We start from the raw sequence: 22,721 nt of genomic DNA on the forward strand, positions 1-22,721 counted from the left end.
TTCGGCTCTAGTATGAACCAAATTAGTGAGAGAGAAGACTCTTCCCAGAAGACTTGGTTCAAATTCTGAGAATTAAGCATCAAAGAGCACCCTTAGATTTCATATTGTGTGCTTCTTTAGGAGAAGGACTTGTTTCTCTGTTTTTTTTTGTTTTGTTTTGTTTTGTTTTTTAACATGAGCGAGAATCATAAAAATTGATTTGTTGGTGTTTCTCTCTGATCTTTATAGGCAATGGAGCCATAATCAATAATACCTTATTTTAGGTTTAAAAACAGAAAAAACAGAAATTGTATTTCTTGAAGAGGAATGTGAATAATTTTTTTGAGAATTCATTTTCTCTAATCAAGTTATAAACCGTAACTTGATTTACACTTTTAGAGAAAATGCAAACTATATTTTTAAATGTCTAAGAATAAAGTATAGAATATACTTCAACTTTTAATCTCACTCAAAATGGTAATGTGCTAAGTGCATTTAAGCCTGTTAAATGAAGAGCCTGTTCCAAATTCACTATATCTTTCATCAAGGTGAATGTGCTGACTACTGGCTCATTTAAAATCCATGTAAATATATTCATTATTGATGGTGAATGTTCAAGGCATATATATATATATATATATATATATATGTGTGTGTGTGTGTGTGTGTATATATATATGCTTAGATGTTTATCATAATTGAAAGAATACAGGCCAATGGGCTATCCTTCCATATATTTCATTTGTCTTCAATCTTTTTCAGAAAAATAGTTCTTTATGTAGATATAGAATACTTTTTAATAAAATATTCATGGTTAAAAACAGTAGAAAATTGAGATTGGAATGCGTTATAATCTGAAGACTTCTAATATTTGCTCATTTTCACATTGCTCCTTTAATCTTCTAATCAGTAACACAGCAAGTGTGCATTGGAAAACTCTAAGCACACTTTAGAGCCTTAAAACATGTCAGGCAGTAGACACTATCTTCTGATAATTCACTGACTCAATAGACTTATTTAATATTTTTATCCTCAATTAAGTGATCTTAATTCTGTCCTGAAAATCAGGCTGGATTCTTCTCCTCTAGGCCATTCCTTTTTATTGAATCACACATTTACCCTCTCAAAATTACCCAATGGACCCATTTTAGAAGACTGAAAATCAGCTTTCATGGTAATCTGTAAAACAGGAAAAGCATGCATATATTGGTATTTCCTAATAACAAATAAGAAGTCATCTGCAGTTTGATGAAGACCTGCAATTTCTTTTTTTTTTTTTTTTTGAGATGGAGTCTTGCTCTGTTGCCCGGGCTGGAGTGCAGTGGCTTGATCTTGGCTCACTGCAACCTCCACCTCCCAGGCTCAAGCAATTCTCCTGCCTCAGCCTCCTGAATAACTGGGATTACAGGCACCCACCACCATGCCTGGCTAATTTTTGTATTTTTAGTAGAGACAAGGTTTCACCATGTTGGCCAGGCTGGTCTCAAACTACTGACCTCAGGTGTTCTGCCCACCTCAGCCTCCCAAAGTGCTGGGATTACAGGTGTGAGCCACCATGCCCTGCCAAAGACCTGCATTTTGAATCAAATGTGAGTCCTTCTGTGTGAGCCAGGCCACTGTCACAAATGACTGTATAATCAGAAGCATGGGTCTTTATACTGCCCTTCTAAATTCCCAGCATTCTCGGTGAATCCATGTACACCTGATAGCTGGCTGCACCAATAACAGCTTCACTTAATTGATTTACTGGGACAAATTTTCTATAATGGCTTGTACCAAATAAATGCCACGCGTATCTCCATTTGCATTTTCAATTAACTCTATTGCCCAAGTTTCACCTGTGATGGGTTTGTGCATTGAAATGGACTTGAACAATCATAGGTTGTTTTAGGTTAATACAGAAATTTTTGCCCATTAAAGTAAATAATACTGATTTATAATTAAGCTTAAAAAAAGTAAATCTGTTGCCAAGGTTTGGTTTTCCAGGGCATAGATTTGGTTGGCGAATTCCATGTAAGTCAAGTTGGTGCCGTAGGGTAGAGGGGCAGTGTGCATAGGTGAAAAGGAGAGAGGGATGTATCACCTGGGAAATTATTTGATAAACACAAAACTTGAGTCCCAAGTAGGGCGAAAATGGTCACTTTGAACGGAAATTTCACCTCTTCTCATTGTCTACTCCTGGTCCAATGTAACCATTGAAATAAATAAATGAAGACAAAATAACGCAAATTTCCTATCGGCTCTAGAAACTAGGAAAGAATACCTTTAACATGCTGGAGAGATCCTGAACCCCATGTAGTAGACAGTCTAGGTGTTTGATTAGAACAGACAGGCTAAGAGAGAAAGAATGACTGTAGGAGTCTCCTGATGGCAAGTAGAAAGCTGGGTGAATCACACGTGGTAGATGTTAAATCAGTTCAACTTTTCTATTAAGTGGAAAAACCTCTTACATGGATTCAAAGAGTAAAATCTAATTGCTGCTTCTTTGAGACACCTAAAACACAGTAATACACAAACGGATGAACAAAAGTATCCTACACAAATGTAAGTAAAAGGTAGGTCAGAAACTCGATAGAGGTTTTAGGGGTAAAAAAAAGATTGAATTAACAATAAGGTTATTATAAGGCCAGGCGCGGTGGCTCGTGCCTGTAATCCCAGCACTTTGGGAGGCTGAGGTGGGCGGATCACGAGGTTAGGAGATCGAGACTATACTGGCTAACCCGGTGAAACCCTGTCTCCACTAAAAAATACAAAAAATTAGCCGGGTGTGGGGGCAGGTGCCTGTAGTCCCAGCTACTCAGGAGGCTGAAGCAGGAGAATGGCGTGAACCCAGGCGGCGGAGGTTGCAGTGAGCAGAGATAGTGCCACTGCACTCCAGCCTGTGTGACCAAGCGAGACTCCATCTCAAAAAAAAAATAGTAATAGTAAGGTTATTATAAATATGAACCTTTAAGTGGATAACTTTTCATAGAAATATATATGCATATTAAAACAGGGAAAAATAATAAAACTAGAATTGTCAAACGATATATTTTATGTATTCAGCATTTTAAAAAATCAGAAACAGGCTGGGTGTGGTGGCTCACACCTGTAATCCCAGCACTTTGGGAGGCTGAGCCAGGTGGATCACAAGGTCAGGAGTTTGAGACCAGCCTGACCAACATGGTGAAACCCTGTTTTCTACTAAAAATACAAAAAAATTAGCTGGGCGTGGTGGCGTGCTTCTGTAATCCCAGCTACTCAGGAGGCTGAGGCAGGACAATCGCTTGAACTCAGGAGGCGGAGGTTGTGGTGAGCCAAGATTGCACCATGGCACTCCAGCCTGGGCAATAGAGCAAAACTCCGTCTCAAAAAAAAAAAAAAAATGTAGTAAAAAAACGTGGTAGCTGAACACATATGAATGGCTCATGATTTATTCAATTATGATCATGATGGTCGAGAATGTAAATGCTATAGCCAGACCACCTAGGTTGACACCCTGACTCCCCCTTTAAACTGGCTGTGTGATTTTTAACATTACTTAACCTATCTGTCTGCATTTCTTTGTTGCTGAAGTGAAGATAAGTATCCTTCTGCTTGTACTGGAGGTGTATGGTGAAGATCAGAGTTGTTAAGTATGAGGTGGGCACAACATTCCCTGGCACACAGTGAGCACTTATAGTGTAAGCTGGCATTATTTTCATCTGCATTGTTTTAGCAATTGAAATGATCAAATGCGAATATGCCTTAAAAACTTCATATGAGTGTTTGTTTAAAAATGTTACATTAACGTTGTGACTGGGTGCAGTGGCTCACACCTGTAATCACAGCACTTTGGGAGGCTGAGGCGGGTGGATCACGAGGTCAGGAGATCGAGACCATCCTGGCTAACATGGTGAAACCCTGTTTCTACTAAAAATACAAAAAATTAGCTAGGTGTGGTGGCATGTGCCTGTAGTCCTAGCTACTCAGGAGGCTGAGGCAGCAGAATCACTTGAACCTGGGAGGCAGAGGTTGCAGTGAACCAAGATCACGCCACTGCACACCAGCCTGGGCGACAGGGTAAGACTCCATCTCAAAGAAAGAAAAAAAAAAGTTATATTAACATTGTGTTTTTTCTATTAAACACTTTTTATAAATTGTACACAACTTTTGGAATGAATGTATATTGCTTTTGTAGGAGCAGCTTATATTTTAGGGATAGTTGGCTTGGGTTTCAGGCAGTGGATGAATGGATTGTCTCAAAAAGGAAGAAGTGAGGTAGAAATGGAGGCGGTCTAGGGTGATGAATTCCATGCTGCCTCTACTGGCTGGTAGCTGAGCTTCTGTGCAGCCAACAGTGACCTAGTAGATCTCTCTCGTGCTGTTTGTATAACTCACATCATGGGAATAAGGCCTGATTCCAAGTGGCGACAAGAATGTGAATGGATGCCGAGTAAAGTGTATTGATTTTCCTCTTGCCCAGCCACATGTCTGTCCTCGTCACATTTTATTGGAGAGCCACTTTCCATGTGCATCAGCTGGAACCAACTAATATGTCATTGGTGTTGTCACGTTATTTTCCCTTTTATGCAGAGTGAATAAGAATGAATAACGGCTGAAAGAGCAATGCTATTTATACGCAACATCCTCAGTTTCTAACTGGAAGGTCAAACAATGGGGAATCAGTATGACTCTTTAGTTTGGATTTGGATCTTAAGTGTGTATCTTTCCTCTCTAAAGCCATTGATCGTTTTATTCCTTCATATTGATTCTGATGAACTTCGCTATTGAATAAGTTGGCAATTCATTGCATCAAAGATCTTTATAGGAAAGCATAATAATGATAATTTTTTAAAAAAGAGTTCAAGATGAGAAGTTTTTTTCCTCTGTTCTCACATGCTCACCTCTGTTATATGCTGATTATAAAATAGTTTAGTTTTTTAATATAATGAGTGTACCATTTATTTGACTCAGAAATTAGTTTTATCAACCAACTTCTAAAAACTGGTTATATTTACTGTGCTTACTGCTTGGTAAATGTATTTAATATTCTTTTATATAGAAAAAAGTTAAATAGCTTAAGCATGACTCTGGGTCAAATTAAAAATTTTCAGCAAGACTGTCTTCAGTGACGTGGCTCTGGTTCCAAAGTCCTGAATCATTACTCAGAAACAGACTTCTTGTACTTTTATTTACTGACCGATTGAACCAGGGATCAGCTGTTAGCATGCTCTATAAAAGCTTTGTGATATATTTCTGAAAATAATATAAGGGACATGAAAGTGTCAATTTTCCTGATGAGGGGTGTTTGCATTCTCAAGTTAAATCTGTTATTACTGTCCTGCATAGATGATTTCTTCAGCTTATTGCCTAATATTATGCACTATTTGGCCATGAAAAGGCAAGTATACAAAAATGTGTAGTACGTCAATTTGAAGAGTTTATCCTGGAAAACTGAAGTTAAAGACATCATTATTTTACCCAAGACTCATATTTGAGTGAAGTGAAGTCCTCCCAAATGTCAGCTCAGGAAATCTCTCCAAATGAATTGCCTTGTCTTTTTGTCATAAATTGAAAGCTGTATTGTTCCTTTTTGCCTTTGCTGACAGAGATCTCAAAATTAATGAAAAGTATATATAGATTCTCTCCTCTAAATTTTCTTTTTAATTATGTCTGTTTAATTATTTAATAGAAGCTTTAAAATTATAAATGTAGAAATAATTTTCAGACTTTTAAATATAAATAATAAATTGTGTTTAGACATGGAATTGTGTGTGTGTGTATATATATATGTTTGGTTTTCATCTATTATATAAATGCTCTCAGTAGGAGTTTGGCAAGTTGGATGATACAGAACTTTTTATCTGATATTCTTGTTTTAGAAGTTCAATTATATAATCAGGGAGGAAAATATTTTTAAAAGTAGTCTCTTCTGTTACTATCTCAATGTTAATTATAACACTATTCAAATGTGTTCACCTGTTCTTAACCCAAACATATTCCAAATACTAACTAGCATTTCTTCTTTCCTTTAGCTTTTATCTTTTCTCTAAAGATATTCCTTGTAGCAGACAAACTAGAAAAGTGGAAGCAACTAAATGTTCATCAATAGGAGAATTAATAAATTATAGTTTATTCACTTTTTAAAGATTATATAGCAGTATAAAAAATGAACCAGACCTAGATACTAATATAAACAGTTTACCAAGTCATATTGATAGATACAAAACAAAATTGCAAAATACACACAATTTGTCACTTAGGCAAAGAATTTTAAATACATTTGTCTGTCAAGACTATTTTTATGAATACAAAATCTCAATAAAATTTAGAAAGGATGCCTGCCAAATTCCTGTCTAATTTATGTTTAGGGGAAGGAATTTGGTGTTTGTGGAAGTTCAAAGGGACTTCAGTTTTTTCTGCAATTTTTAAACTTTTTACAGTTTTTAAACTTATATTCTATTTATTAAGATAGTTAAGTCCCAAACATGCATGGGTTTAATTCTATCTCAGGCTTTGATGCCTGCTTTCATGTCCTTAGGTGGGTTCTGATTTTGCTGACACAATGTGAGGGACATTAGGAAACAGGAAATGGTCATTTACCAAATTAAAAAATCCCTTTGCTATAAAATATTTCTCTTTATTCTGATACCTCTTGTTCTTCTGTTATTCTTTGCCAACCCTTAAGAAATCATGGAAATTTTAAGATAACAGTACAATGACTGTGGGTTGAAGCAAAGCTAAACTGGACCCAAGTCAGCTTGGCAAATTGTCAGGCTGTTTTTGTATTTATTTCTTTCAACTTTAACATCCACAATTTATTAAGTGAGACTGTGTATCAAGGCGGAAGCTCAGAATCCTGTTTGGACACCGTTTAGGAAGGAAACCAGGTCTTTATGGGGCACCCCCTTCCTCTTAGCTGCTGGCCAGGAAGACCATCCTTCTGTATCAAGCCTATTCAATCAGAGAGAGGTGGGGTGACTTTGGGAAGGAAGATGACCTCTCCCTTGTAAAGTGGAATTGCTGTTTCCCCCCATGACTTATACAACTCATTTCTACCACTGTTTATAAGAACACTTGTGTGAATGCTTGTAGTGACAGCAATAGTCATTTAAAATATGGCTCAAATTTCATGCTGTTAGATTTCCTATGCTATTGAAATTTTTGATCATTACAATCTCAAGTAGAGCTTTTGATTAACTGGAGTTTTGCTGAGGCCCTTTTAGAGTTAATAGGTATGCTTCTTAAAAGCCCAAAGTTTAATCAGTTACATATACTACTACTATGTAAAATCATGACTGCTATCAAATCTGAAAAGAGAATGATGAAATCAAGCTAATTAACTTGTCTTTCATGGGAGCCAATCAGGTTCCAAAATCATACTGAAAATGTTTTACTTAGATAACTTATATGTGGGGTCCACAGGTAGACTACTGTATGGAACTAATGCAACATGCCAGCCAAGAGAGGACAGCAGAGAAACTTGTTTATTTTGAAGATTTGTTGGCACTTTGTGCATCTTGAGTGTTTTTGGATTTTGACCTCAACCTTAAGCTGATTTATTTACTTAATTTGCATTGTTTCCTGGCTTGTAAAGCACCATTAAAACCAGCTCCTTTATTCATTTCTGTTAAAAATAACATTTTTGGGGGGAATACTTTTAGATTTACAGAGAAGTTCAAAGAGAATACAGGGTTCCCCATACATACCTTATCCAGTTTATTCTAATGTTGACGTTATATACTACCATAATACATTTGTTAAAACTGAAAAGAACTAACATTGTTACCTTGTGATTAAACTCTGATCCCTATTTGGATTTCACCGGTTTTTGCACCAATATCTTTTTTCTGTTCAAGGACCCAATCCAGAATACCACATTGCATTTAATCATCTTATCTCCTTAGACTCTTCTAATCTGTGACAGTTTCCTAGTCTTTCCTTTTTCCCATGACCTTTACAGTCTTGAAGAGTATTGGCCAGGAATTTTGTAGAATATTCATCATTTTTGAGTAAATGGAAATATGTAACTTATGATTTGCACCAATATTTTTCATCCACACACCAGTTTCAGCCTAGTGATCATCACTTTATCTTCCTATCTAGAGCTTGTTATAACAGCACTCTAAAAGTAAAAGGTGATTTATGGTGGATTTAATATTTGTTTAATGTTTGCTTCATCTGTGATCATTCTGCATCCCCGATTTTGCCAAAGTTAGTTTTGGTTATTTACTTTAAACCACATAGTAATTTTGTACCAATGTGTATTTTGTCTTTTGTTTGTGACAGATTAGAGATGGACAACCAAATTGTTATGTACTAAAGAATAAAGATTTAGAACAAGCTTTTAAAGGAGTTATTTACTTAGAGATGGACCTTATATATAATCCGGTAAGTCTAACTGGGTCATACTTCCCTGCTTTCCCATACCTAAAATAGAAGGTGACCAGCTTTTGGAGGCTCAAATCAATGTAAGATGTTTCAGAATTTTTGCAGCTACAGAGAGGAAAGAATAGTGTTTTAAAGCTGTGCATTTTATAAGCAGGTTACCCTCATCTCCTGCTTTCTTCTGGAAAATGTTTGTATATAGAGTATGTATACTGGTAAAACCTGAGTTTAATGGAAAAGTGGAATACAGGCTTGAAGAGAAAATATTTCGGTTAAGGAATTTTACAGTTCGTGTGATGTGGAGAAGGACTTGAATCTGATTCTTTGGGGTCTTACTCAGTCTGGTGGTTTGAACAAGTGCTAAGACCCTCTGACCCTCAGTTTATTCCCTGTAAAATGGGGCTAAAATGGCTCATTGACTTATTTTTCCGGGTCATTGAAAGGAAATAAAATTCTCTGTGAAAAGTGTGTTTTCATAAACTGGAAATTGTTATTCACATGCAGACATTTTTGGTAGAAGCTTAACTTAAAAGGATTTCAGAAGGAAGTTTTATCTTTTACGGACATTAGTTTGAAAAATTCATGAACCTCAATCTCTGCAGTGGTTGAAAATACTCCCAAGGAATGAGCAAAGTGGAGACAGTACCCTTCTAGACTCAATCTGACCCATGCCAGGGACTCTTATCAAATGAGACCCCCAGAAACATGTACAGGGCACAGGGGTGTCCACCATTTCTTTGCTCCCTGCTAAGGTCAGAGTCAGAAGCTATTGGTTTGCACAATTTTCCCAGTCATTAAGAAAACTGGATGGATGAAGTCCCTGTACATGCTGCCCTTTTTTAACAATGATGTCTTTTCTAGGTGAAAGCAAGTATTAGGACTTTTACTCCCCGGGAAAAGCGCTTTGTTGAAGACAGCCGCAAGCTGTCCAAAAAGGTGGGTTGCTACAGTAGGTGGCTTGTTGATTGGTACACTCAGCACCCAGCAGCTGAAGTATTAACACTTGCCTATAATTTCTTCCTTGAAACTTTTCCTCCCTCTTACTCCTCCTCTCTCCCTCTTGCCCCATCTCTCGACTTATTTCTCCTTGTCCCCTTCTCTCCTAAAATAAGGAGGTCAGTCAGCTCCCATAAGAAGGGCAAGACTTAAAACATAATTCTTGGGTGAAACAGAAGGTCTCAGGCCCCCATTGTTCTCCTGATTCATTGTATAAACAAAAATTCCTAGCATCAAGACTGTCAGTGTCTTCTCCTGCCTACCCGTCCTTTAATCACAGCCATTTTGTCCTCTGCCCTCTGAAGTTTCAGGGAGGTGCAGTGTGTGGAGTCAATCACAGAATTATCCCAGCAGATCTTCAGAGACTTCTAGCCTGGGTTTCGCTCATGACTGCTCCTACCACTTCGGCGTGGTCTAAATTTGGGATGTGTGGGCATTTCACCCCATACTGAATGCAAGTTCTCTCCCTCTGCCTATTGCCCTTAACTCCTTTCTCATTCAGTTCAACAAAAGGTGAAGTTCAGGGCCTGGTAGGGGAAGTTTCACTTTTTTTTTTTTTTTTTTTTTCCGTGGCCTTTACATTCCTTTTTCAGAGTCCCTCCCTGTTGTACTCTCCGCAGCTCAGGATTTCACTTTGTACCTATCGTCCCTCTTCAATTGTATAACAAAGAACAAAGTGTCCCCTTTTTCAAGAGTTTATTACTTCCACCACTTCCTTTGGGGTGAGCAGCTGTGGATTACATAAAGCAGTTAAATATAAAGACGTCTTATCATCCTTTTGTTTCCCATGAACTTCTGGGCATACTTGGGAAAGGCCTTAAACGTCTTCTGAGGGGAAGCCTCCAAATATTTCATTTTGGTCTGCCGTAACATTGAGTGTAATATTTATTTTGTGTAATCTGAGTAAATGTCTTATTTTATTATTATTATTATTGCCTTTTGCTCTGTTTACTTGAAAGTTAAAACCTGGGTTGAGGTGGGTGGGGTAGCTGCTTTGCAAGCACATTGAAATGAATCTGCCTGCAACTGGGAGAGAGACATTTCCTTTGCAAAACAAGACCTCCACGTGGGGTGGCTTTGGGCTCTCAGAGCACTGGGGAACTTGGGGCTGAAATCCTAGGGTATGCTAGGACCCTCCCCACGTGCCTCTTGCTACTTAGTCCCCCCAAATTTTGATAAACTGGAAACGTTTCCTTAGGATATAAATGCTTGAAAGCACTTACTATGTGACAGGCACTTTTCTAAGCTTTTTCATTCTCTCAACACCTTGTAAGATTAGCACTAATATCAACCCTATTTTGTAAAAGAGAAGTTAAGTAACTTGCCCAAGGTGAACTCTAATCCCTTCCCAGAACTCTGTAGACCTCTGGACTAGATAAGCTATAATACTTGCATGTTTTAATTGTAAATCTATTCATTTGCTTCCAAACTAAACAACATAGACACTCATTCTGTGTCTGTATCTCTCTTTATCTCTCTCTCTCTCTGTCTTTCTCTTTCTAGTTCTCTCTCTCTCTCTCTGCCTCTGTATGTGTCTTTCTCACACAAATTCACCAACATTAAATACCTGGCTTCTGTAGTTTCACCAGTTCCATTTTTGTGCTGAACATTGTTGAAACAGGCTATTCTTTTTCAGATGAGTGCTAAAATGCATTTGATTCTCATTTCCTCTATGGATGATCATATTTTAAAAAGACTTTTAGAAGTGTCAGGTCTTCTCCTTTCTATTATTATCATATTTTAAAATTGGGATCTATACAAAATATAATTTAAATGATCAGGGTACCTGATCTAGATGGAATATTTGTAGTATTTAAATCTAGTTTCCTGTTTGTCATTTTTTAAAATCAGATCTTATCAAGAGATGTGGACCGTGTGAAAAGAATCACTATGGCAATATGGAATACAATGCAATTCCTTAAAAGCTGCTTCCAGTGGGAATCCACATTAAGAAGTACAATAGCATTCGCGGTAAGCTTCCTTTCTTATGTTCAAACTATTTGCTTCTTATTTGCATCTATTCATCTTTCTGAAATATATTACAGCATAGGTGATTACGTGGGGGTTGTCTTTCTAAGACAGTACTTAGGTCAAATTTACCTGGGAAACCCCTTAAATTACCCAAATCTTAGTCATATATGGTCTCTTGGTAAATTTAAGAGCACTACTGTTGTATATATATGTTTAAATGTTTCTCCAGTTGTTGTTACAGCTACATTTGTATAGCCCTGCATTGTGTGTATTTTTTTTCTTTCTGTGCCAGTGACCGCCCATAATTTCTGAAAAACGGCATCTGAAAAATCACAGGACTAAATAATAACTGAATTGTTCAATTTATGTCTTAAGTAAATTATTCCCAAACTTTGATATTAAAGATGTTTATTCATTTCAAGCCAGTTGGGACATACTGATCATTACACATTGCAATTTCATTCAGCACCTCAAAGGGGAACCACCCCTGTCTATGAAATGTACCCTTTTCTCTGGTGACACTGGCCCATCCTTATGAGCATAATAAAATCACAGAATCAAAGCACTGCAAGAGATCTTAAAACCACCTAAGTCTACCACTGAGAGCCCAAGAATCTTGGAAGGACTTCACATCTGGCCTCATGCCTTCACTTTATATCTCAGGGCATTTTCTCTCATTTGTAAAGGGACTTGTCCTTGATCAAATTGGTAATGTCAGCCGTGGGAGGAGAAATCAAGTCTCCCGACTGCAAATCTTTGTATATTTGGTATCATGCCATTCATTTCTGTCCTGTGCAAAGATCACTATAAAAACTAATACGAGTGGTCTAAGAGTGTGAATATCAGTCATGATCATTGGTGAATCTGATTTCTGAGTGTTATGTGGTTCTGCTTCTGTTTTCTACTGCCAATATATGCTCAATGTTCTCTCTTAGCCAACAGGCATATCCTCATTTAAAATATGGGGGAAGAAAAAACATTTATTAGCCCAAGATGCCAATGGGTTCAAGGTCACTCCCAACATTTTTATGCAATCAGGTATATCAGCTCCAAAAGAGGCTTTTCCTTTGCCATTGGGGAGTATTTTGTTTGCTGTTGTTTATTTTAGTTCTCCACTGCTTCGGTGTAGAGGACCCATGCTGCCTGTAGGCTTGACCTTTCCTATACTTTTTCTGCCGTCTGAAGTTGCTAGAACATTTGGCCTTAATAAAAACACTAATAAAGGTTTTATTAATCTGTATCCGTCATTGTCTCAGCATTTGTTTATCCACTTCCCTTTCTCACGTTCTCCTCAGCTGGTGGCTTCATGCGTTGGGTTCCCCTTCAACCTCCCCAGCTCCACTTCCCACCCGAATTCCCTTTCAAAACTTTCCATGGAATGTTCTGTGCAATTCTGGGCAAAAGAGGAAAGTGAACACAATTGGTGGCTTCTTCCAGTCAGCACCCAGACAGCCACTGTGAGGAGGAGAGGATTTCCTCTTTCTCGAGTTTAGTTTCTGGCACTGTGATTTTAGAAAAACAGAGATCTGTTGCCCTGGATTCTGTAGGGAGATGACAGAAATGATTAATGGGCTGCTGGCTTGATCTGAAGAAAGATTAGAACAGATGAATAGAAATAGGTTGTCTAATAGAGGGGACTTCTAAACAGGAAGGGAGGCTTAGAAATGGAGCCACTTCTCTACGGCCTTTTCTCTGAGGGATTCCTCCCTGCTGAGCTTCATGCCTCAGAGCAGAGCCCGCCCCCAGGCTGGAGAATGCAGGCTGCCATGTTGTACTCTCAGATCTCTGAGGCCCACAGCAAGGAAGATCAAGGTGGTGTTCTCCTTGCTGGTTTTCCAAAGTATGATTTTGCAAGGATACATGGGTATATGCGACTGTGTGTATAGGGACGTTTCTCATTGGACACCATTGAAAAAAATGCAGAGCCAGTTAGATACGCTATATAACTACAGCCTATCATTTGGTTGTCCTGAAAGTACTGGAATAAAAGTGCTCACTTAAACTCATTTTCAGTTTTAATTTAAAACTCTACTTTCAAAAATTTAGACCATGTGTATGTTGACTGGCCTTGGTGATTCTCAGAAATACCGCAGCCATAACGTGGTAGATAATTCCCCTCCCTAAGTTGATGAAGTGTAATTTTATTAAAAGTTGTTTTTTATTCCTATTATGATTATTCCAAAACCTTCTGCTATTAAAGTGAGAGGCTATACAGAAAATGCTTTCTTGAGACAGAATAATAAATGTATTTCAGTTTCATCTCTTATTTTTTATTGTTTATTTTTTGTGTGTGACAGAGTCTCACTCTGTCACCCAGGCTGGAGTGCAGAGGCATGATCTTGGCTTACTGCAACCCCTGCCTCCCGGGTTCAAGTGATTCTTCTGCCTCAGCCTCCCAAGTAACTGAGACTACAGGCACGCACCACCATGCCCGGCTAATTTTTGTATTTTTAGTAGAGACGGGGTTTTGTCATATTGGCCAGGCTGGTCTTGAACTTCGACCTTGTGATCCACCCATCTCGGCCTCCCAAAGTGCTAGGATTACAGGCTTGAGCCACCGCACCTGGCCTCAGTTTCATCTTCTTTCATTCTTCTTTTGGTAAGATTATGGGTAGCCAAGCTTTCATGTCCTTTTCTTTGAAAACGCCTTCATTTATGTACCTTGCCTATAGACCTGTTAGCTGTCTGTAGGGGACTGGATTGGGGGGGCGGGTTGCACACCTGGGGGGCTGCCCTGGCTGTAGTGCTGTGTCCCCGAGTCTGTGGGGCTTCATGATGGGTTGTCTTTCTGCAAAATGTTGGATCCTCAAGCCCAGGCTCTCCTCTGCCTTTCTTCACTGTGCAACCGCCATATCTGTCGGGGGTGACACACACTGACGGATGTTCTCCTGTGATCTGTTGACAGAATGCTGCTTGGTGTCTTTATTCATCATTGTGACACTTTGTTCATGTTCCAACTGCTCACCTTGGCATGACAGGGCAGAACAGAGGTGTTGTCTGAAGCAAGGTTTTAAGCCAAGGATTTATTAAATGACCCGTAGTCAGGTCCTCTAATTGAAATTAGCGAATGTGATAGTTGAGGGTTTGCTGCACAGTGTGAAAGGAGCTATTTTAGTTGAACCAGTCCCTGGTGGGGCTTTTCTTCTTGTGACGGTACAGGAAGTGATGCTAACACAACAAACTAAGGGCAGAACTGAAGGGATGTGTCTTTCTTCTGTTTTTTGAGAGAACATAAAATACTAACTTTATGTTCTGGACTCTAGTTCCAGGTGATACAAACATGAACATTGTAGAATCATGTTTAGTCTATTCTCAATGTCAATTTTAAGACTTTATGAAAGCAAACCATATGTTTTCCATGGATGCCTATGTACATGTGCATGAACATAATCATATCTTGTTGAAAGCAGCAGTTAAAGAAAAGCAGGCTCTTAAGATCTAGGTCCACGTGGTGTCTCATCAGAAGTGGATGGACAAACGTGAGAGAACTCACCTTGCTGGATGACCCAAGCATCACCTTCCTCTACCATGCGATTTATCACTGCTACACTTACAGGAGTGGTTGTATTCCCAACATGAGAGAAGAAAGTTATCAGTAATGCACCTGCTATGTTAATGTTGCTGCATAGTGTTGAATTTATTGTTATCATAAGAAGTTAAACATGGGCATTTGTAGGGTGGTCAGACCATTCCAAATCAAGTTTCTATAGACTCAGTTCTTCTTGTTAGGATGAACATTGAAAATCTTTCTCATTTTGTCTTCTGGGTCTTTCTCCTTCCCCTATGTTTTCCAGATATTTTGGTATCTTGCCTTTTCTAAGGTTTACTTAGTTATATTAAATTAAGGATATATTTTTTCTTTTTTCTTCCTTCAGAAAGTAACGTTCTTGACTTTCCCATTTGAAAAACAAATTAATATGAGATGTTGACTTAGTGAATGAGGCTAAATAGAACTGAAATAATTTGCCTTGAAGTAAGTGCACCTGTATATTTCCCTATGAATAGATTTGTAAATATATGTGGTATTTTTTACACATGTACGTACATACACAAGACGTGTACATGGCCATTCCCACACAGATTTTGACTATTTGAACTATTATTCATAGTTCATGTTATTTCAGTGCTTAGACACTGTCCCAAGGATTTTATAAATTTACTTCTCACAACAACCTGCTGATGTAGGTGGTGATTACTATCTTCTTTTTACAGATGAGAAAAATAAGCCTATAGAGGTCAAGTACAGTGACAGAGCTCATGTGTGTGTATGAGGTAGAGGTGGAATTGAAACCCAGGCCATCTTGCTTTAGTCTGTGCAGGCTTAACCCTTCAGCTATTCTGCCTCTCACTGATGCCCAGGATGCAATGTTTGTTGTCCTTGTATTTACATAATGACACCGGGACCAACCATACTGATTGTTTCAGATCTGTATTTAGATATTATGTGTGGGGATTAAGCCTGTTCCAAGCTGTGATGCTATACAGGAAAGAAACCCTCATTACATGGGTGAGAATAATTCTTTAGCTCAGTTATTTTATTCACAAGTGATGATGAGACCAAAATTAAAGAAGCCAAACATGGAAATGCCCAGCCCCTGGGCAACACATGCATTTGGCATCCTTGGAATCCAGCTGGATAATTTGAAAAACCCTAGAGCCTTGGTTCTAGACTGAGTCCCAAATTACAGTCTGACTTGTTTTTCCCCACCTTTGAGGAATGCTTTTAGATGGTGTAGAGGGATTTTCAAGGGGAGAAGAAAGTAAAAACAGAAAACAACTAGTGGAAGGGATCATGGAAGGCATTGGACTTTTCAGTTTGTTTTTTTTTTTAAGTATTCCAAGTTGTTCAGAAAAGGGATGGGGTAGAAGATAATAACCACCCCTTATGTTCCTTTAAAATATCTTGAAATAATAGCTATAAAAGAGATAGGCCCATATGTCTAGTGGGGATCTCTATTTTATATACCCAGTGTCTCAGTGCAAATACATTATTTGATCATAATGAAGATAAATTTGTTCTCAAAAGATAACTTTGCATTGTGATATTTATATTGGTAGATCCAATCATGTATGGGTGTTTTGTTATGACATACTTATATTTTATAAACCCCAATGTTGTCTATTAAAAGTCCTAAAGTTATATTATTATATAAATGCATTTTTCATATGTTAAAATATTATTTACTTGACAGATGGCATCATCAGAAGGTGATTTTAAACAGCAAAGTTCTGATGCTTTTAACATAGAATTGCATTTATGCAGTTTCATTTTTCCACAGATATTTCAGGCACACACCTATTGTATCAAGGGAGGCAAGTTTGTGGGGCATTGATGGATTCTTTGCTTTATTAAATTTTTACTTGGATGTTTGATCTAAAAAGTAATCTAAATCTACCATATATCAATGAGTATCTTCATAAAGCTATGATTTTAACATCTGTGACTTTTTTCCGATTTTTTGAGTATAGGGAAATAAAGAATTTACTTTTCAGAGTTGACAAGGACTGAAATATGATACACAAATTAAAGCATCAATCAACCTCTCCCTCAATAAAGTTAAAAAAATACAACTGTCCACTCACTTGGTAATATCCCATATTTAACATATATAGAATTTTTAGCTTTTAGAGATCCTAGAATATTGAGAAAATGTGAAGTAATTTCACATAGAACTTAAAAACAACAGTAGCAGTAATAGAGCCAACCCTTCCAACACACATGTACTTGTGCACACACACACACACACACACACACACACACGCATGAACACGAAGAAGCAGAGGACATTTGGGAAATTAAAAGTTGCTCTGTTGAATGTTTTGTGAAAGCAGTTTAGTAAAAACCAAAGGCAAGGCCTTGAGGACTGCTGTTTTCCATGATTTCTCTGTGGACCGAAAAACATTCAGATTCATTTTGCTTTGGTACAAATGACAAATGCAACACTGTTTTGAGATTCGACTCTTTAAATAATGCTGGTCAAATGTCTTTTCGATGCTTTCGATATTTATGGGTTAACTGTGTCTAAAAGATTTACTTTAAGTTCTGTCACCAGTTTACTCACAACCAAATGCACCTGCATTTTATTAAGCTCTTTCATTGGCTATGACATCCACCAGAAGTCACAACTGGATGTGCAGAGCAGACATCGCTGCCCATTTGCTAGGTGTGTGTGCAGTTGATGCTCAAAAATTAAAAGTATTTGTGTAAAGCTGGAAAAAAGAAATTTCAGTTACAAGAACCAGAAGAAGAGAGGTTTTAGACATCTTAAAAGTGTGTACATATAAGTGCACACACAGAACCATATACATATATATGCAAAATATATAGGTATATTCAGTGCTTAAAATATTTGGCATCTTATTGTTTTAACATATATAAGATAGTTTCCCTAGTCTTCCTTTTCATGAAGGACTACATAATATACTTTCAAAATGTTTTAAAGTTTTTTTCAGCACTTTTTTAAAATAGGAACAATCCATCATTGCATATTGTGAGCATAATTTTTACAACATAATTGCACCTTCTATTGGCAGGTTCTCAGGCATTAACTAATTATGCAATTTAATAAAATTACAGTAATCGCATTAAAAAGATTATCTGTTAAAAATTTAAAAGGACACTATTAACTATTTTAGCATATTTTCATGTTTATATTTTCAATTTTGTGAGTTGTGATTCCAGACAGAATCATAGATAGACTGACTGAAATCACTTATTATTTTGGAGCATTCCAATTTTGACTAGTAAACATTAGATCTCAATTATTGTAATCATAGCACAGCCATATTCACATAGCTTGGTAGATGTAAATGGTTAGCTCCCCCTTTTGTGTGTAGGTCCAGGCTCTGTGTGGGACCCTGTGTCACTACCACTGCCTTTTCTGAGCTTTCTGTTGGTGTGCACTTGCAAGCACACATTTTCTGCCTTCTCTGAATTTTCTGTTCAGGATTCTGTGATGGTGAATACTGAATGTCAGCTTGATTGGATTGAAGGATACAAAGTATTGATCCTGGGTGTGTCTGTGAGAGTGTTGCCAAAGGAGATTTGAGTCAGTGGGCTGGGAAAGGCAGACCCACCCTTAATCTGGGTGGGCACCATCTAATCAGCTGCCAGTGCAACTAGAATATAAGCAGGCAGAAAAATGTGAAAACAGAGACTGGCCTGGCCTCCCAGCCTACATGTTTCTCCCGTGCTGGATGCCTCCTGCCCTTGAACATCGGACTCCGACTTCTTCAGTTGAGGAACTCGGACTGGCTCTCCTTGCTCCTCAGCCTGCAGATGGCCCTATTGTGGGACCTTGTGATTGTGTGAGATAATACTTAATACACTCATATATATTAACCACCAGATGCCAAGCAGAGCTCTACCTCAAGGCTATGATAATACTCAAATATGAATATATATATATTCCTATTCCATTAGTTTCATCTCTCTAGATAACCCTGACTAATACGGATTCCTTGTCTTTTACAGATTCCAAGTAGTGCAGTCTAATTCACTCTGCTTTCCAGAGATACCCTACTGAGCTTGATCCAGATTTTAGGATCTTTAATCTTAAAGCAAAGTCTCCACAGGTCGTGTAGCAAGTTAATGCAGCTGATGCTTGACTACCACCTTCTTCAGGCTTGCTCCTTCTCCGGATCCTCCCTCTTTCCTCCTCTCTCTTCCCTCTTCTCCGTCCCCTTTCCACAAGCAGTGATGGTTTTGAGTATCTAATACACTGCTAGATATTGAAATGCAGAAATGAATTTTCATACTGAGCACTCGTAAGTCTATCAACCCTCCTCCCCTATTTTCCACTCACCCTTCCTTTCCCCCCCTCTTCTTCCTCCTCACCCCATTTATCCCCTCTACTCTGCCTCTCTCCAGAAACCCTCCTCACCTCCTTAGTTTCCCTACTTTGTTCCCCCAACTTTCTTCTATCATCCTCCTTTATATTTGAAAACAAAAGGTAGTGTTTTGATTATTCAAGCATATCATAAGAAAAATGTGCTCTTTGGGAATTAAATTAGGTCATAAGCATGGAAATATTTTAAAAACATGGAATGGGTTACAAGTATGGGTAGGAATTACTACTATCTGATATAACTATTGGCGGGTGATGGTATTCTTCAAATTCAGAGAAAGGCCTCGCTAAAACACACACACACACACACGCATGTGCTATTTCATTGCGTACTGTTTTTGTGGACCTGGACTTGTTGAGAACCTGTTCAATGACAGGGTGGAAATGCAAAGCTTGGTATTGTGTGCTGTGGTTGGTGTTCAGGAGTCAATCATTTCCAGGGCTACTTAATGTCTGTTTAACCACCAGATGCCAAGCAGAGTTCTCCCTCAAGGCTATGATGATACTCTTCATGCTTGACCTAATAAATTCAGTTCATCAAAAATAGATGGCTTATGCCTATAGTTCCAGCACTTTCAGAGACAGAGGCAGAGTTTGAGGCCAGCCTGGGCAACAGAGTGAGACCCCGTCTCAAAAAAAGAAAAAAAAAAAAAGAAGAGGTATTTTATTTCAATGACTTAATACTTCAGGTTAATGTCATGTGTTATATAGTTATGCAGTGTAACACAGCCTCATGATTGAAGGATCGTTTTAGTATATTGCAAGCTGCAGAAAGGCAAAGGCCCAGTCTTTCATCTTTGTGCATATCCTTACTGCTTAGGATAATGTTGGGTACACAGTAGGCATCTAATCAATGCTTCTTGGAAGGGTGCTAGAACTAGTGAAAACCATCTGTTACCAGATGTTGCTTTCTTTTTATTCGTACACCTCCGTTGATCATAATAGCCTGTGGCCGCATCAGTAGCTAAAGTCCAAAAACAACCTGGCAGCTTCATCATATTCTTGTCTGATATGCATTTTTCTGGCTTTTTCTTGATCCTGCCCATCCAGGGATTGTGCTAACTAGTAGCAAAATGGCCAAAAGGCAGCCAGGAGGAGGAAGAGAAATGGAAAACCTCTAACTGCCATCACAGCCCCTGAATCTGAGAAGATTCTATTTTTGATATTTTCAGAACTGAATGCCTTTTCTCCCCTTTCATTTGTTTCTATATGTGACACCTGGATGTGCAAACATTTTGTGTGATGCAAAAACAGAAAAGAATATTTAGAAACAGGGGGACCTGGTGTGTGTGAAAACAGTTATAACCAATTCCTTATGTCGGTTTTGACCTGTTGAAGAACATGCTCAGCACTTAGATATCTGGCTAATTTGATATTGCTTTTTTTTTTTTCTTTTTTTGCAGTCTGAGCTTTGTCATTTGTTTCTAAGCTGTCATTTTTATTAGTCTCTCTGGCTGATCTTTTGGGGCTCCCCATCAGGTGGCATGTGCTCGCCATTGTCTGGCTGTGCTTGGCAAGCGGAGGGCCCTTTTATTGCTGTGTGATGTGGGCGTGCTTGCTGGGGTAGCCTGTAATTAGACCCACCACAGGTGACAGTTACTAGAGAGCCCAGTAATCGTTCTAGCTGCCTGATCTGATGTTTATGGAGAGAAGCCTTCTTTGTGGTCTGGTCAGGGTTTACTACAGCGTGTTGTACTTTTGCCATTTGATTTATGATTTAGAAAGGTGTGTTTTGTTACTGCTCCCTTTATCTAGGGGTTGTGTCATTGGCTTTTTAAATAACAGATGTGTTTTAGAGGAAGATTTTTATTATAAAGCCTGATCATCCACATCTCACGTATACAAAAAAAAAGATTTTGATGTTTAATCAAAATCAGGTTCAATATGTAATCATCTAAGCCTTGCTCTTGCACAGTGTTTACTGACTGTTCTAGTCTCCCTGGGATTCTCTTATTACCTAAATCCATATTGGTTTTGGCCTTTTAAAATGACTTTTCTATTGCTTCCCAAGCTCTTTAAAATTTCTGTTTTAATTCATTGTCTGGGATGCTTCATTTTGTCAAGGAAAAAAACCAAAACAAAACAGAAATATACTTGTGGGCCCCACTGGTGTTAGGCAAGACCCAACAGCTGTTGTTTTCAATATAGGAAAGATGGAGCCACAGAATGAGGTAGGAGGGGCTTTCATGGTCAGTCTGAGGGGAAGAAGAAAGCTGCAGGCTTCAGAAAGTGATTTTCCCAAGGCCTCCTCATTTGTTTGAATAGAGGATTCTCAGTCCTACACTACTTTTACTAGGCGCGGCTTGTATAGTCATAAACTTTGAAATTACGGTTTTAGTTCATGAGTACAAACTGCATGTACACAGGATCCTTGGACTCTGCTTTTTTTTTTTAGGTATATTTTCCCTCAGGTCTTACATTTGAGTAAAAATAGTTTGTGAGTCTGTGGAGTTGCTATTCAGAGTGGTAACATGCCGTGGGGAGATGTAAATCTGTATTGTTACCTCGTGCTCACTTGACTGACTCTTCTGTTAGAACAGGTGAATTTTCCTCATCAAAATGTTGTGTCCATGGTGATGAGAGTAATGAAGATGATAACGATGATAACAATGATGACAAGGATGATGATGATGATGAACGGTGTTTTTGTGTTTGGGAGGTGTTTACGTTTTGACTTCTGCTCTAAAACCTTGCTCTTTATTCGGCTTTAGCGACACTTTTAGTGAGGTCTTGTCTTACATTGTCTTCTCTTTAAGAAGGAATAGAGTATTGCTTCTTCAGCTAAGTATGCCTTTGTTAATAGCCACATTTCTTCTGCTCTGGGTTAAGCTAGGTACATGCAATTATAAACATTTTGTGTCCCATAGCAAGAGCAGTTTTCCTTGGAAATCACCGAGACCCTCAATTTTTTTTTGCAAGGAAACTTTTATAGGCTAATTCATTACCCCCATCCCCAAATTCTACTTTTCACAATAGGAAAATGCATAGTGTGTTTAGCTGTGAAAAAATATTAGCTGACTGCGGCCTCATTAACTGCACCTCTTTCGGAAAATTTGATTTTGCATTTCATTGGCGATTTTTACATTTTTAATAATCTACATGTTTTCAAAAAATTGATTTCCTGGAAATTTAATCAAAAACAGGGTTGGGGAATAAGAGGAGGGAGAGAAAAAAGGAAAAGGAAAGAAAAATAACAAATAGCTTGACAATCGCTTGAGTTTACTTAAAGATAGTCCTGTAGGTGGCGATAGAAACTCATAAATGATAATATCCTAAGGTAAATTTCTGTGGGCTACTTGGGGATTTTAATTTCAGCAATTTATTTTTAATTTGATACAATCGTCTATAAGCAGAAATTATTACATTAGTAAAAAAATTCAAATTTTCATGTTGTGTACTTTTCTGTTTTTATAATAATTTTCTTGAATATTCTGTAGCACATTCTTCCTTATGCAGAAGAAATAAGATCCAGATTACTGCCCAGTTGGTACAGATTTCATTAGGAAAATAACCATTTTAAAGCTTCTTTTTTTTTTAATTTCATTTTTACGTTCTTTAACCTGCAGCTAAAATTTGATG

At 38.0% G+C, this 22,721-nt stretch overlaps 1 protein-coding gene across 20 annotated transcripts in view; it reads left to right on the top strand.

Annotated features, from left to right (window-relative positions):
- The window catches only part of MCTP2 (multiple C2 and transmembrane domain containing 2), a 254,545-nt gene that overhangs the window by 159,567 nt on the left and 72,257 nt on the right, over positions 1-22,721 (top strand). For all 20 annotated transcript variants that reach the window (XR_010151516.1, XR_010151517.1, XM_016927477.4 and 17 more), the window contains 3 exons: positions 8,230-8,331; positions 9,190-9,264; positions 11,176-11,295. Coding sequence is in view for 18 of the 20 variants with exons in the window: in XM_016927477.4 (XP_016782966.2) it covers positions 8,230-8,331; positions 9,190-9,264; positions 11,176-11,295 (297 nt within the window). In the remaining 2 variants the exon portion in view is untranslated. The remainder of the gene's footprint in view (positions 1-8,229; positions 8,332-9,189; positions 9,265-11,175; positions 11,296-22,721) is intronic.

This window comes from Pan troglodytes, chromosome 16 (assembly GCF_028858775.2).
Source record: "Pan troglodytes isolate AG18354 chromosome 16, NHGRI_mPanTro3-v2.0_pri, whole genome shotgun sequence".
In the NCBI taxonomy this organism is placed as follows: Eukaryota; Metazoa; Chordata; class Mammalia; order Primates; family Hominidae; genus Pan; species Pan troglodytes.